Source organism: Triticum urartu, chromosome 3A (assembly GCF_056163025.1).
Source record: "Triticum urartu cultivar PI428250 chromosome 3A, HENAU_Tu73, whole genome shotgun sequence".
NCBI lineage: Eukaryota > Viridiplantae > Streptophyta > Magnoliopsida > Poales > Poaceae > Triticum > Triticum urartu.
This window is the reverse complement of record NC_141875.1, coordinates 500,964,694-500,978,824: the sequence shown is the minus strand read 5'-3', so window position 1 is coordinate 500,978,824 and position 14,131 is coordinate 500,964,694. Positions and strand designations below refer to the sequence as shown.

Genomic DNA, 14,131 nt, shown 5'->3' with positions numbered 1-14,131 from the left:
GGATTCTTCGTCCTCTCATATATGGTGGAGCCTCGACAGACCAATTAGTTTTCCAATTTGAGCATTCAATAAGCAAAACCAAATCGTAAAATAAATTAGTATTCAAATTAGCATGCATTCAATAAGCAAAAGTACATCATCTCTTGCGTCCGTACATCGTCGAATATTATCACTAATACACCTCGAATAGTATCGTACATATAGCATCACTAATACAGCTAGAACCATAGCGCCCGACGGGGATCGGCGCGGGCGGTGGGCACCCAAAGAGAAGGAACCATCACAGGATCATAGCTGCAGTAAGATCCCTGAAGAACCTGCCAGGTATTGTCGAACCTGCCCTCCAACGCAACCATGTAGTGACAGACGTGCTCGTCCTCCTCGCTGACACGGTGACGTACCACCTTCGCAGTGTCCGAAAGTTTCGGCACCGTCACTGGCCCAGTCCTGGACATGGCCCCTCTGATCTAGCAGGCCTCCTCCGCCGAGTCGACGACGAGGATGCGGGATAGGCATCATCGACGTCGATGCGGGAATAATTGCTTTAACTAAAAAATAAAGTAGTTCTATTAATTTTCTTACTAAAAATAAACTACTTCTATAGTAAAATAAAATAATTTTATTAAATCAACTAGTTCAACTAAGCACTTATTATAAATAAAATAAAGTACTACTTACTAAAAATAAACTAGTTTAACTAGTTCTATTATTTTTCTAACTAATTCTATTAGACACTTACTAAAAATATCTAATTCAACTAATCTAAAATGCACACTAACCTAACATCTAATGCACTAACCTAAATCAGAAAATGTTCAAATAAAGTACTATTGCTTGGGTTTTTTAAAAGAAATGTTCAAATAGAAAATTTAGTAAAAAAGTAAAGGTTTTGCCTAATGCATTCTTCATATAGAAAATTGTTACTCTGTAGTTTAATAATTTAGTACTGTGACTATACATAATAATATGTACAAATTACTAGTATACATACATGGAAAAATACATACATATATATATATATGAAAAAAACAGCCGGGGCGGCAGCGGCTCACAGCAGGGCTGGCCAGCGAGGGCGACGGCGGGGGCAGCTAGGGCGTCGGTGGGGGTGGCGAGGGCGTCGGCGGGGCGGGCGACGGCGACGGCGTGCGGGGGCAGGGGAACGGGCGACGACGATGGAGTGGGCGGCGGACGGCGATGTCGCGGGCGGCGGATGGCGTCGGCATGGGCTCCGGGGCGGGGGCCACGGCGACGGCGTTCGGCAGCCTCGTCGAGGAGGTCCGCGCGCGTCGTCGGGGGCAAACTGCAAGATGAAAACCAAATTTTTCACAAGTGTTCCTTATATACATGAAGCTTTAGTCCCGGTTCTTGGTATGAACCGGGACGAATGTACCCGTTTGGTCTCGGTTCGTAACACCAACCGGGACCAAAGGCCTCATTTCAGCAGCCCAAAGGGCGGGAAACAGAGACCTTTGGTCCCGGTTGGTGTTACGAACCGGGACCAAAGGGGTACATTCGTCCCGGTTCGTGCCAAGAACCGGGACCAAATGGGGGCATTGGTCCCGGTTCATGGCACCAACCAGGACCAATGGCCTTGCACATCGGCGTGGTGGGAGTTTAGTCCCACCTCGCTAGTTGAGAGAGCGCCACACCTGTTTATAAGGCCCGGTGCGCCTGAGCATTCGAGCTCCTCTCCAAAGTAGGCTCATGGGCCGAACCACTCTGTATCTGCCTGTGGGCCTGCTGGGCCTTCTGTGGTTCTGAATCCTGGCCCAACAGGCTGGTTGGGTTTGTAGTCGTATTCAGGCAATGGTGGTCCAATAGGCGGCATTTTTTATTTTTGTTCCGTATTTTTGTTTTGTTTTTTTCATTATTTATTTTTTGCTTTATTTTTTAATTCTTTTTGCTTTTAGGTTAGAAAAATTATAAACTTTCTGTTAGTACCATTAGTTTTCAAATTTGAATACTTTAAATTTGAATTATTTGAAATTTGTGTGAATCACTAGTTTGTGATTAACTTTACTATAAAAATAGTTTTTGAAGTGATTCTTTTTTCCTGCTATTTAATATTATTGTGTTTTATAATCATATTCAAAAACAGTTTTTGTTATTTTAGTTTCTAACAAAAAATCTTTATGATAATTCTTTTTGCTATTAAAGTTTCTAACAAAAAAAGATCTTTATGAAAATTCTTTTTGCTTATAATATTTTGAACAGAAAATACTTTGATAATTTTAGTTGCATAAATTTTATATAATTTTAGTTTCAATAATACTAGAGGTTTATAAAAGCTTTTAAGTTGATTCCTTTTGCTATTAGAGTTTCATGAAAGTTTTCTAGTTCATTCTTTTTTATTAGAGTTTCATTAAAGTTTTCTACTTTATTGTTTTAGTTTATTATTTTTGCTAATGTAGAATATTATAGTTTTGTTTGGGTAAAAAAACAGCTTTGGTCCCGGTTCCAGACACCAACCGGGACTAAAGGTGGTGGGCCAGGAGTAAGGTCCATTGGTTCCGGTTTGTGTTTGAAACCGGGACCAATGGTCTCAGACGAATCGGGACCAATGGCCCCCGAGGCCCGGCCCGCGCCCTGGCCTCATTGAGGGAGTCCTGGACTAAGGGGTCCTCGGGCGTCCGGCCTGTTGTCCTTTGGGCCGGACTGATGGGCTGTGAAGACATGAAGGCCGAAGACTGCACCGTGTCCGGATGGGACTCTACTTGGCGTGGAAGGCAAGCTTGGTGACCGAAGATTCCTTCTTATGTAACCGACTACATGTAAACCCTAGATCCCCTCGGTGTCTATATAAACCGAAGGGGATAGTCCGGAAAGGACACCACGTATACTCATTACCATACCCATATAGGCTAGACTTTTAGGGTTTAGCCATTACAATCTCGTGGTAGATCAACTCTTGTAATACTCATATTCATCAAGATCAATCAAGCAGGAAGTAGGGTATTACCTCCATAGAGAGGGCCCGAACCTGGGTAAACATCGTGTCCCCAGTCTCCTGTTACCATCGATCCTAGACGCACAGTTCGGGACCCCCTACCCGAGATCCGCCGGTTTTGACACCGACACTCATGAACCGGGACCTATGTCTCTATTGGTCCCGGTTCATGGGTGAACCGGGTTTAATGGGCTTTCCCTGCCTGGACCAAAGCCCTGTTTTCTACTAGTGATCGTCCCTTCCAGTGTTGGCTGGAGTCGAGCCAGAGGAAGTCACTGCCGTTGCCGCTCATGAGAAGACACTGCCGCTGTTGCAGCTCTTATGGGAAGGGTGTATGAGTTGGGGTTAGTTTTTCATTAGGTCTGACCATCTAAGATTGAGAATGAGACGGGTGTGGGATGTGGGCATGTGGCTGACCGAGGGGTAGTTTTGGGCCGCCGGTGCTCGACTATTGTTTTCTCTTAGGTTGTGGCAACGCTACAACCCTACAACTTCTTTTAGCGTGGAAATAGCGCGCTATAACGCGAATAGTGCCATAGCGAGCAAAAATGATCAAACATAGCGTGCCCCTTCCAAATACGCTATAGCACGAAAATAGTGTGCTATTTTTTCCGTTGGTTTCAATAGAGGGAAGAAAACAAAAAAATAAAATATTTGAAAAACCCTAGAAAACAAGCAAAAATCTAAAAACACGAAATACCTAAATTCTTTTTGTTGAAAAAACACCAAAACACGTGAAAAAACGTGTTCCGCAGGGCGTGGGACATGTGGCGGCATTGGGGCGCACTACGTGGCTGCTGGAACGCGTCCGCATGCGTCCGCTTGGTAGTCCCCCGAAAGGGTACCCGACTATCCTCTCAATATAGTTGCTCCCTTGAATAATGGTTGTATCCTGAATTGTTATGTACCACAATAAGGAAGATTGTGCACAAAGGCTAAGATCCAATAAGAGCATCAACAATGTTTAGAAGAGCTACTGCCTCTAAGGTGGGTCCCATGACATTGCCTTCAAGCAATGCTGACAAGAGTGTAGTGTATGGTATCTACATCTACATCTAGCCTTTAAGGTGGAGCCCATATAGTTTAAAGTATTGCTTTTTTCAACAGTTTTTATACACATAGCTCAGCTACATGATTTACGAGGCTGGAAAATGGGCTTTGTGAGGCAGACGGCCCAATAAACCACGGGCTTCGGATTTTCTTGCGAAGTAGCTAAACTTTAGGACATATGGCCCAGTGCGCGAGCTAATGGCAGATCGGACGACCAGTAACTATCGGGATGTGAGATCTGATGGTCCAAAAGTCTGATGGCACGAGAGGGCTGATATTATGTTCAGCTTTACTATTCTAAATAACTATGGTTAAAGGAAATGGCTTGGAGGCAGCCTCTAGCCTTAGCAACAATGCTAGAACACTCTTGCTTAGAGGATAACCTTGCAGTGTATAACGACGGCCTCCAAAGCCTTAGGCAAGTATGGAGGCCATAAAATTCTACATTGTGGCTGCTCTAATGTGACATCTCAGCTTAATAGGAATGATGTACCATTCACATAAATAACAAGATGCATCTTCTTTTTCAAAAACTTATCCGAGAGAAATTTCAAAGTTCAGTGTGCTTGTCTTGGAGCAATTTAAAGATGAGTAACTGACCTGGAAGTTGATTTTGGGCACGCACAAATGAGGACAAAAAATGCAGAAAAAATTAGTGTTGGTCTGTGAGGCCAGTCAAATCCTGGATGGTAGTCAAGCGGCAAGGAACCGGTGGGTAAATAAGTGGGTTTGGCCGGGGACTTACATCTAAGGCGACACATGGTTAGGGATTTTCTTCTTTTTTGGTTTCCTCATGTTTTCTTTTGATTTGGCTTCGGGTTTTTTCTAGGTTTCTGTTTTATTTTTTATTTTTTTATTTTCTATCTTTTTTATTTTCATTTTTCTTTTCTGTTCTTTTGTCCTATTACCATCATTTTTGTTTTCTACTCTAGTTCTTTTTTATTTTATTTTCTCTAGTTATCTTTTATTTTATTTTTGCTTTTTTATTATTTTTTTTCCATTTCTCAATTTAATTTCATGGTTTTCTATTGTTGAAAAGAAATTTATTTATTTTATGACAAACACATGAACATTTTTGTGAACACATGAATAGTTTCTAAAAATATATGATGTTTTTTAAAATGACACGACACATATCAAAATTACATGAACTTTTTCAAATTGCATGAACATTTTTTGGAAAATACATTGTTTTTATCATAAACTACATTGACATTTTCAATAAGACTTGAAAACTTTAAAAAATCATTTAAAAATTATCTAAAAGATATACACTTTCTAAAAAAATTCATGAATAAATTTTCTAAATGTCATCAATGCTTTTCTTAAATTGCATGAACATTGTTTTAAATGCATGCACTTTTCTGAAAATACACAAACATTATTTTAAAATATTTTATTAGTACATGATGGAAAAAAATACAGGTAACCAGCTTAAATTACATGAACTAATTCTCTGACCTAAGATATTTTCGAAATATATATAAAAGGGGAGAAAGTAAAACGAAAGAGTGAAAATAAAATAAAGTAAAATACTCCTATGAAATAAAACAAAAAAGCAATAACTTTTCTTTTGCAGATGGCAAAAAATTAACTTAAAATCGAAAAAAGCATTAGTGTACTCATTGGGTCGGCTCGGGTGGAGCGAGGTGAGCCACTGGACGCTGCGCAGATAACAACCCCGTACTGCTAAAAAAAGAGATGAGAACCCCATGATTTTCCTTTTTTGCGAAAATGCCTAATGCCAAATGTATTAAGTTTCAAATGTCCTTACAAACACACCCATACAGAAAAATAAAATTACATTCAAATTCTTAGGGGTGCCGAAGTCTTCTTCCTCATATGCGTTCATCAGCGGTGCGCCGCATAGCTCGATGCAGCATGTGGGACTTCGCCTCGACGGAGCAACGGCTCGATGCAGCATGTGGGACTTCGCCTCGACGGAGCAAACTTTTTAAACCCAGAAAATTGTAGAAGCAATGGCCGGTGAGTCCTCGATGCGGACCAGGAAATGCTGACGGCCACAACCAGCGAAGCAAATCGTCACACTAGATAAGAAAACACCGATAAGGATCTGTAGAAACTTCAAAGACCACAAGCACCAGTCGAATTCAGACGGATTCACCGAAAAGCTAAACCGACCGGATCGAGATGACCCGCCGGATAACAGCCCCCAGTTACCTGAAGTTCCTAAAAAACATCAGCAGGTTCACCAAACTTCAATCTGTACAATACAGTAGGTGCCCTGGTCTGTATTACATAATTTTGCAGCTCATCAACTGAATGCACTGCTGCAGCTCATCAACTGAATGAACTGCATACACACATCTATCCAAAGCATATGTACATGGGTCGCATCATGCGCAGATTGATGGGCATGATACGAGGCACGGCCTGAAACATATTCCCCAGAGGATTAATAGTCGGCACCGGCATGATTATGCACGGCCTGAAACAATTTTGATGCTCTTTCCATTGCTGACGGACTGTGATCCTGTCATGTGAGGCTTCCGCTGAGCACGGCGGATGCTTGTGCCACGGCCCTGGCGACCCTGTGAACCTCGTGCTGCACCAGCTTCCAGGACGCCGAGGTGTTGCTGCTCCTCGCGGTGGCTATGGCGTCGGCTATGCCAGGATACGACGCGGTGTCCCAGTCGTTCTGCTCCGATGGTCCGTAGATCTGCAACAGGCGACACTCGCAAATCAGAACTGGCCACAACTACGAACCGGGGGATCACGAGATACCGCGGTGAATCGCACGGAAGAGAAAGGTGTGGATGAGTTGTTCACTGACCAGATGCTTGTACCAGGCTTGCTTGAAGATGCCTTCCCGGTTAGTGAAGGCTCGCTCTGCCTGCATGAGCCGGTCGTTAAGCCCCCGGATCTTCATCGAGCCCTTGCTCAGCTGCTTGCTTGACAGCTCCCTTTGAATTTCCTAACAAAATTTCTGAAGTTAAAAAGCTAGCATATCCAAGATTGTATTGGCTGAGCGGCAATTCTGAAGCAACTGAGTTACCTTTCGCTCGCTGTTAACTTTGGTAGCTGCCTTTTTCAGAGCTCTGATTGAGTTGTACAACGGGGAGCAACTGACAGCCGTCCCCTCGGTTTCCTTCTCTACTACTTTTGTGTATGCCTGACAAGAAAAAAAACAAGAGGAAACAATTCAAGTTCATAAGGCTTGGAGCGATCTTCCTTTTTTGTATGCCCCTGCCTGCGAATGTTACTGCGTTCATTGGACGGTGTTACCTCAAGCTCGGTGGTGTAGGACATGTAATCGAACGGTATGATCTCTTCGTCAGCAAGTCTCAAAGCCATAATTCCCCAGATGCTAGCAGCTGTGAGATGATAATGTTAGGTTATGCTGTGAAGCTACCAAGTACTACTCACTCCGTTCACAAACTTAAGATGTTTTAGATATTTCAATATGGACTACATGCGAACCGAAATGAGTGAACAAACACACTAAAACATGTCTATGTGCATCCGGTTCAGAAAAAGGTTAGAACAACTTATATTTGTGAACGGAGGGAGTAACACACAGCACAAAAGGAATACGGGGCTGCACCTGCGACATGCCTACGGAACCCAGGGTCCGCGAACTTCTCCACCCATACAAAATCATCGTATAAAGAGTGGTAAACAGGATATCCTGGCCCTGTCAATGTCCAAGGAGCACCATTAGACATACGAGAAACCGCAAGAATAAAGAACAAGAAGTGCGCCCCTACCTTCTCCAAATATCAAGTTGGTTGATGGAATGCCAACATGTTGAACGAATGCTGCATAGTCTGATCCTCCATTGCCCAGTCGTTGAATCTTCATGCAGGATATCAGAGACAATATACGTTAACTACAGTAAAAAGCTAGGAACATTTTCAGAGTTGGAGCTGAAATTTAAAAATGAAGATTCAGAAATGAAACCCCGAAGCTGCAGGTTTCATTTTATGTACAAAGGAACCCAGAGTTTGACAGCAATCAGTACTATATACCGCAAGTGATAACGGTGTGCTAGCTGTATAAGGAAGTCATCTTACAACTCACCTTGGGAGAAGCATTGGATTTGACCCATGCATCATACACCGTCTGAGATGAGTTGTCGGGATCTTGAACCTTTGAATTGAAAAAAACAGAACGTTTTGAATTTTTGAACATCTTGTTATTAATAAGAAAAATAGCATAAGCATGATATTGTCACAGGCATTTGTTCAAAAAAATAATTTGTCACAGGCATGTGGTTCAAAGTTGAGGCACCCACTGTTCAGTGTTGACCACTCAACAGTTACTCTTTTGTATGACCAAAATCAAATAACTGACTATCAGTTAGGACTCTTTTGTATGTAAATATGTTACCCCCTCTGTGCCATAATATAAGAGCCTTTTTGACACCAAACTAGTATAAAAAACGCTCTTATATTATGGGACGGAGAGAGTACTTTTCTCTGGAACAATGTGCGTACCAGTTTCATTGTTTCAAGGAGTAGCTCATCCAGTTGGGGAGTTGTAGATGGGAGTAAAACCGGACCGACTACCGAAACATCAATATTCAGATATGCAACAGCTCTTGAGGAAAGCATCTCCCTGTTTTCTTCAACCCATTCAGTTGATCCTGTCTGCATAAACGTAAATTGTGATCAACATTGCAGCTGCTTGTAAGGTGCCTACGTGCACGTGTGTATAACAAACGAATGTTGTGCTCGAAGAGAGAGACTTACCAATCCGTACTCTTCTGCATCCCAGCTACAGAAAATGATTGTCCTTCGAGGTCTCCACCCTTGCTTTTGCAGCATCGAAAACCTTTGTGCTAGCTAGATGGACAGCAAGTGAAGTTAGCATGTTCAAGATTTGTGCTGATAAGTCAATTCCGATATTCAGAAAAAGCGGTCAGTATTAGTGTATTATGCCACGGTGCAGAGTTCAGAGAAAAGAACAGCCTACTGGATTGCTTAGAGAACATATGTTATAACACAAGAATCACCTCGATCATAGCTGCTGTTCCGCTGTTGGGGTCGGCGGCTCCGAACGTCCAGGCATCGCGATGGTTTCCCAGGATAACATATCTGTGTCATGAAAAGTTAAAATTGGTTAGCTTAGTCACATCCTTCATAGTAAATAAATAAGACTGGAACTGCTTCTCCTAACTGCAGATTGGCACGTCTGTAATATCGTTGTACCAAACCATGACGAAGTTGGATCAAATTGTTTGCTTCCAAGCAAGCTAGCTTGAGCAAAATAAAATAAAATAAAATGCAAGTCGGACTTGTGTACCCCATAGCCATTCGAGAATACAGGTTTATCACGGCGAAAGCAACAGATCAAATTTCTATATACAAAGCACAAATCAAGTGCCCCCATAGCCATTTGAGAATTCAGATTGATAGTATGAAGCTGGAGTAGTTGAATCTGAATAGGAGCAGATCAGATGCACCGTTTTGAAATATAGAAAGGGCGTAGCCGGAGAACTTTCTGATCAGTAAAGTGGAGCCCAAAGTGGTATGGGAATTAGGAAATCGTGCCACTTGACTAGGTTATTCAATTAAAAAAAAGAATTGGATGCACCAAGCAAGCAAAATAAGATGCACTTGACAGGAATATCATATATCTTACGGGGTGAAATTAGCTACACCTGAAGCTGAAGGTCTACGAATGGTCCAAAAGCAGTGCTCGGTATTTGGAAGTGCTCAGGCACGATGCATATTTTACTTCAACTTGCAGTCTAATAGAAGCTTCCGCGACAAGGCAGCGGAGGCATTTTAAAACCGAAAAGTTACACTACTAGTACTTGATGATGGTTGATGATGCAGGATGAGAGATAATGAGTTACCTGTCCGGCTCTTCTGCGCCTTCGATCACCGCGAAGACATTCTCAATCGTCGCCATCGTATCATTGCCCTGCAAATTCCAAGCAAAAGCATCATACAACAATCGCACCTGAAAAAGAATCTGGCAAACGAGACAAAAGCGCCTCGAATTTAACGTACTTGATACGTCAGGTTCAGCACGGCCGGCCCTGGGCCAAGCCGGTACGCGGGGCTGCCGTCCCGGCCCTGCCAGCCCGCCGGCGCCTCGGCCCCGCCCAGGACCCGCTGGATCTCCGCCGCGTCCCGCGCCGACACCGGGAGCGCCGGGATGCCCGGCATGTCGTCGGTGGCCATGGCGTCCTCCACGCTCACGCGCTCGCACCCCTCGGACGACGCCCACATCGGCGTCGTCGGGTCGCCCACGCCCCGGAACAGGCTCCCCACCTGCACGCCGCTCGGGGGCAGCCACCGCGAGTCGGGGAACGTCCCCTCCCCGGCCGGGCCGCCGTACTCCAGCGGGTCGGGGTACACCAGCGCGGCCGCGGCGCCCGCCGCGCGCGCGTTGTGCACGATGTCCTCGCAGTGGATCCTCCCGTACCGCGCGAGCACCACCTTTCCCGCGACGTCGACCCCGCGGGAGGCGAGGTAGGCGAAGTCCTCCTCGCGGCCGTAGTTGGCGTACACGGCCTCCGCGGACACCGACCCGGAGGCGGAGTAGGCGAAGAAGGTCGGGGTCACCTCGGCCGCGGCGCGCGCGTAGGGGTCGCTGGGGTAGGTGTCCTGGGTGAGGGAGAAGGGCTTGGCGGCGCGGCCGGGCCCCGCGGAGAGGGAGAGGGAGCGGTGGACGGGGTAGGAGAGGAGGACGGAGTAGGGCGTGATGTGCGACGGGATGGAGAGGGAGGAGAAGGCGTGGAGGACGTAGGCGGCGGTGAGGGAGTTGGCCTTGGTGCCGGCGACGTGGGGGTGCAGGGTGAGCGCGCGGAGGTGGGAGGCGGCGGTGTTGTTGGAGCCGAGGGAGAGGAAGAGGGAGCCGAGGTTGGGGGACGGGGTCGGCGGCGAGCGGAGGACGGCCAGGAGGAGGAGAGCGGCGGCCGCGGCGAGGGCGGCGAGTATGGAGGGGAGGAAGCGGCCGCGGCGATGGGGCTTGAACGGCGGAGGCGAGGGGGAGAGGAGGGAGGCGGCGTCGGGGCGGGACATGGCGGGAGACGGGGGTAGCTGGGAGGGAGAGCGGATGCAGGGAAGGGGTCAGTGGTAACGACTAGCTGCATTTGAAGTGATGATGGGTGCTCTGCTTTGCTCTGTTTCCACACCACCGAGATGGCCGCCTGCCGTTTCTTAACTTGCGGCGATCGCGACGTCTTGTATTGCGCGATGGCAATGCTAGCGCTGCACCTGCCGGCCGTGCGGCAACACTACGTACCACGGCATCATTTTTGGCCTCCTTCGCTCGGTTCGGTCACGCTCAGCTAATGCATGCTGAAAACCATATTCTATATTTATTTATTTTTGTCAGGGATTTTATATTTAATTTGGTTATTCATAAAACGCCAGCCTGTATTATAGGAGAACCACTAGCACGCAATTTAGTTGTAAGCACCTGTGGTTACGTGCAAGATATGTGGTGTGTTAACTTTTCGTTACAGTGATGAGGTTACAAGGACACACACTTATATGCAGAACAGAGCAATTTAGACAACTATTCACACTACATTTGGGACTACAATAATAAGATTGGTCATAATAGAAACACGGCCTAAGCAGATAGCTATATTAGACACAACATGCGGACTAAATAAAACACATTAAACATCCAGGATCAAGGCAAGTGCTTCGTCGTGCTTCTTGCACTTGGCCACCACCTCTTGCATCGAAAAGGTTGAGGTTGTGCGCCTTGAAGGTGACGAGGTAACCGACCTTCAGTTGGTGAGCTGCGGCGAAGCCCACCCACCCATTATCAAGGGCTAACCCTCAGTTGACCTCCCGGAGCGTGACCCTCTAGTTGCAGCCGGTGTTCTCAGAACGACTTTCGGTGCAATGTTGGTCATGTGCTTACGGAAGCCATCGGGGATTCGCAGTAATTCCAACACATGCGCTAAGATCACCTTATAGAAGTCTGTTGGACCTGCATCCTCATGAAAATGGCCGAAATTCGCCGCCTTGACCTGAAACATCTTTGACGCACTGACCTCTGCCACCTCCTTGCCCTTCGACCAGTTACCCTCGGCAACATTGCTGAGCACAAGCTTCCCAACAGAGCACTGCAATGATGACATGAACAAGATCAATGAATGAACATGTAGCATGGACTGATCATGAAGATCAACACACTAACACGTATAGCCAACTACCATTGACATGGAAAACATTGAAACTACCGCACTACCATATAAGTAAACTCCTGATCTTGCCATTAGAAATCGTACAACAAGATTAAGAGTTTTCATGCCAACATGCACATGCCCAATTAGAGCCCTATCAAACCCTTAATCGATCCCAATATCGACACCTAAACCCAACCCAATATTGACACCCTAATTTGACCAGGCATAAACACCCAAATCAAGTGCCCTCCTTGCGTTCGCTTAGGCCTGGTCTTGGAAATATGTCCTAAAGGAAATAATAAATGTATAATTATATTTCCGTGTTCATACTTCAGTTTATATTTATGCGATATTATTGTATTGGTTCTTGAATATGAGATTCCGGGGAAAACTCAATTACATGTGGGGAGTTATAAAGACCAAGTGAATCCTCAGCCATGCCTCCAGGACTAGCTCATGTATTGATGATTATGATATTGTTTTCCTTATCATGGGAGTTGTTAATCGCTTGCGGGGATCGAGCATCGCCATTAATTACCATGCATGTTGATGCACACGATCCCTTTTTTCATGGGACACGACAATGGTGGCCCTTAACCCACGCTCGCACGACAGATTGATAATTGGGCCAATAGCGCCACATGGCTCGGTCGGCCCATAGATAAGAGTAATCCCTGTTGATAAAGCCCTGCTAGATCTTCATCGGATCCCGAGCGTGGGAATATTTCGCGACTCAATTGCGCGGGAATGTTTCCGGACTACGATTCAACATGGATACATCCAGACCCTTGTGAGAAGTCGAGTGTTGGAAATTTGCCCTAGAGGCAATAATATTGTATTATTATATTTCTCTGTTCATAATTAAGAGTTTATATTATATGCTATAACTACTATGATCCTGGAATATGTGATTCAGTGGACCAAATGAATCCCCAGTCATGCCTCCAGGACTAGCCCATGTATTGATGACTATGATCGTGTTTTCCTTATCATGGGAATTGTTAATCACTTGCGAGGATCATGGGAGTGGCCATTAATTACCATGCGTATCGATGCACATGATCCCTTTTTTGATGGGACATGACAATGGTGGCCCTTAACCCACGCTCATAAGAGGATGTCCAGGGATGCTTGGATCACTTGACTGTATGCAGTGGGCATGGAATAATCATCCTGCGGGATGGAAGCGTCATTAAAAAGGCCACTGCAACGATCCAACGATCGTTCTTGAGGCAGTTGCAATGAAGGATCTTTGGATATGGCATTCATTCTTTGGTTTGCTTGGCTCGCATAATGACTTGAATGTGCTCTTGAGATCACTGTTGTTTTCTAGGCTTATTACAGGAGATACTCCTGCTTGAAACTACTCGGTCAAAGGGCACAACTACAGATGGGTTACTACCTTGCGGATGGCATCTATCCATCATGGGCCACATTATCCAAAACAATTCTGCGTCCGAAAGGTAACAAAAACATTCAATTTGCCAAATGTCAAGAAGCTGCCAGGAAAGATGTGGAGAGAGCCTTCGGTGTGCTTCAGAAGCGCTTTGCAATTGTTCGTGATCCTACCGAGTACTGGAGGTCCAAGGTTCTATGGAAGATCATGACTTATTGCATCATATTGCATAACATGATCATTGAAGATGAGAGGGATATGTCTGAGAACTTTCGGTGCATCACCAATGGGACACTGGCTGAGCCAGAATATGATACGAACAGGATCCTGGCATTCCTTGAAGGGTATCACAAGATCAAGAACCGACAAGTTCATGCTCAGCTCCAACAAGATCTTATTGAGCATCACTAGCGACGTCATAGCGAGTCCTAGTTGTTCTGTCACATGTTATTTTCTACATTTGGACCATTCGGTGTGTTCAAATTCGAATAATTTGGTTTGTTAACTTAAAATTCGGTGTGTAAACTATATTCATGATTTGCTTGAACATAATCATATTATGTTTAGTTTCTATATGTGTGATCATATGTAGTTGCAATGTATACTATAATTGCAAAGT

The 14,131-nt window shown here is 45.1% G+C and overlaps 1 protein-coding gene across 1 annotated transcript; it reads right to left on the bottom strand.

Moving 5' to 3' along the window:
- Positions 1-6,107: 6,107 nt before the first annotated feature.
- Positions 6,108-11,116, bottom strand: LOC125544650 (putative glutamate carboxypeptidase LAMP1). Its single transcript, XM_048708393.2, has 12 exons — positions 9,976-11,116; positions 9,819-9,886; positions 8,973-9,054; positions 8,710-8,802; positions 8,455-8,607; positions 8,039-8,107; positions 7,726-7,813; positions 7,563-7,652; positions 7,244-7,332; positions 7,014-7,130; positions 6,792-6,932; positions 6,108-6,677 (listed from the first exon to the last, which is right to left on the bottom strand). The coding sequence occupies exons 1-12, from the start codon at positions 10,990-10,992 to the stop codon at positions 6,495-6,497; spliced, it is 2,190 nt and encodes a 729-aa protein (XP_048564350.2). The 5' UTR covers positions 10,993-11,116; the 3' UTR covers positions 6,108-6,494.
- Between the last annotated feature and the right edge of the window lie 3,015 nt (positions 11,117-14,131).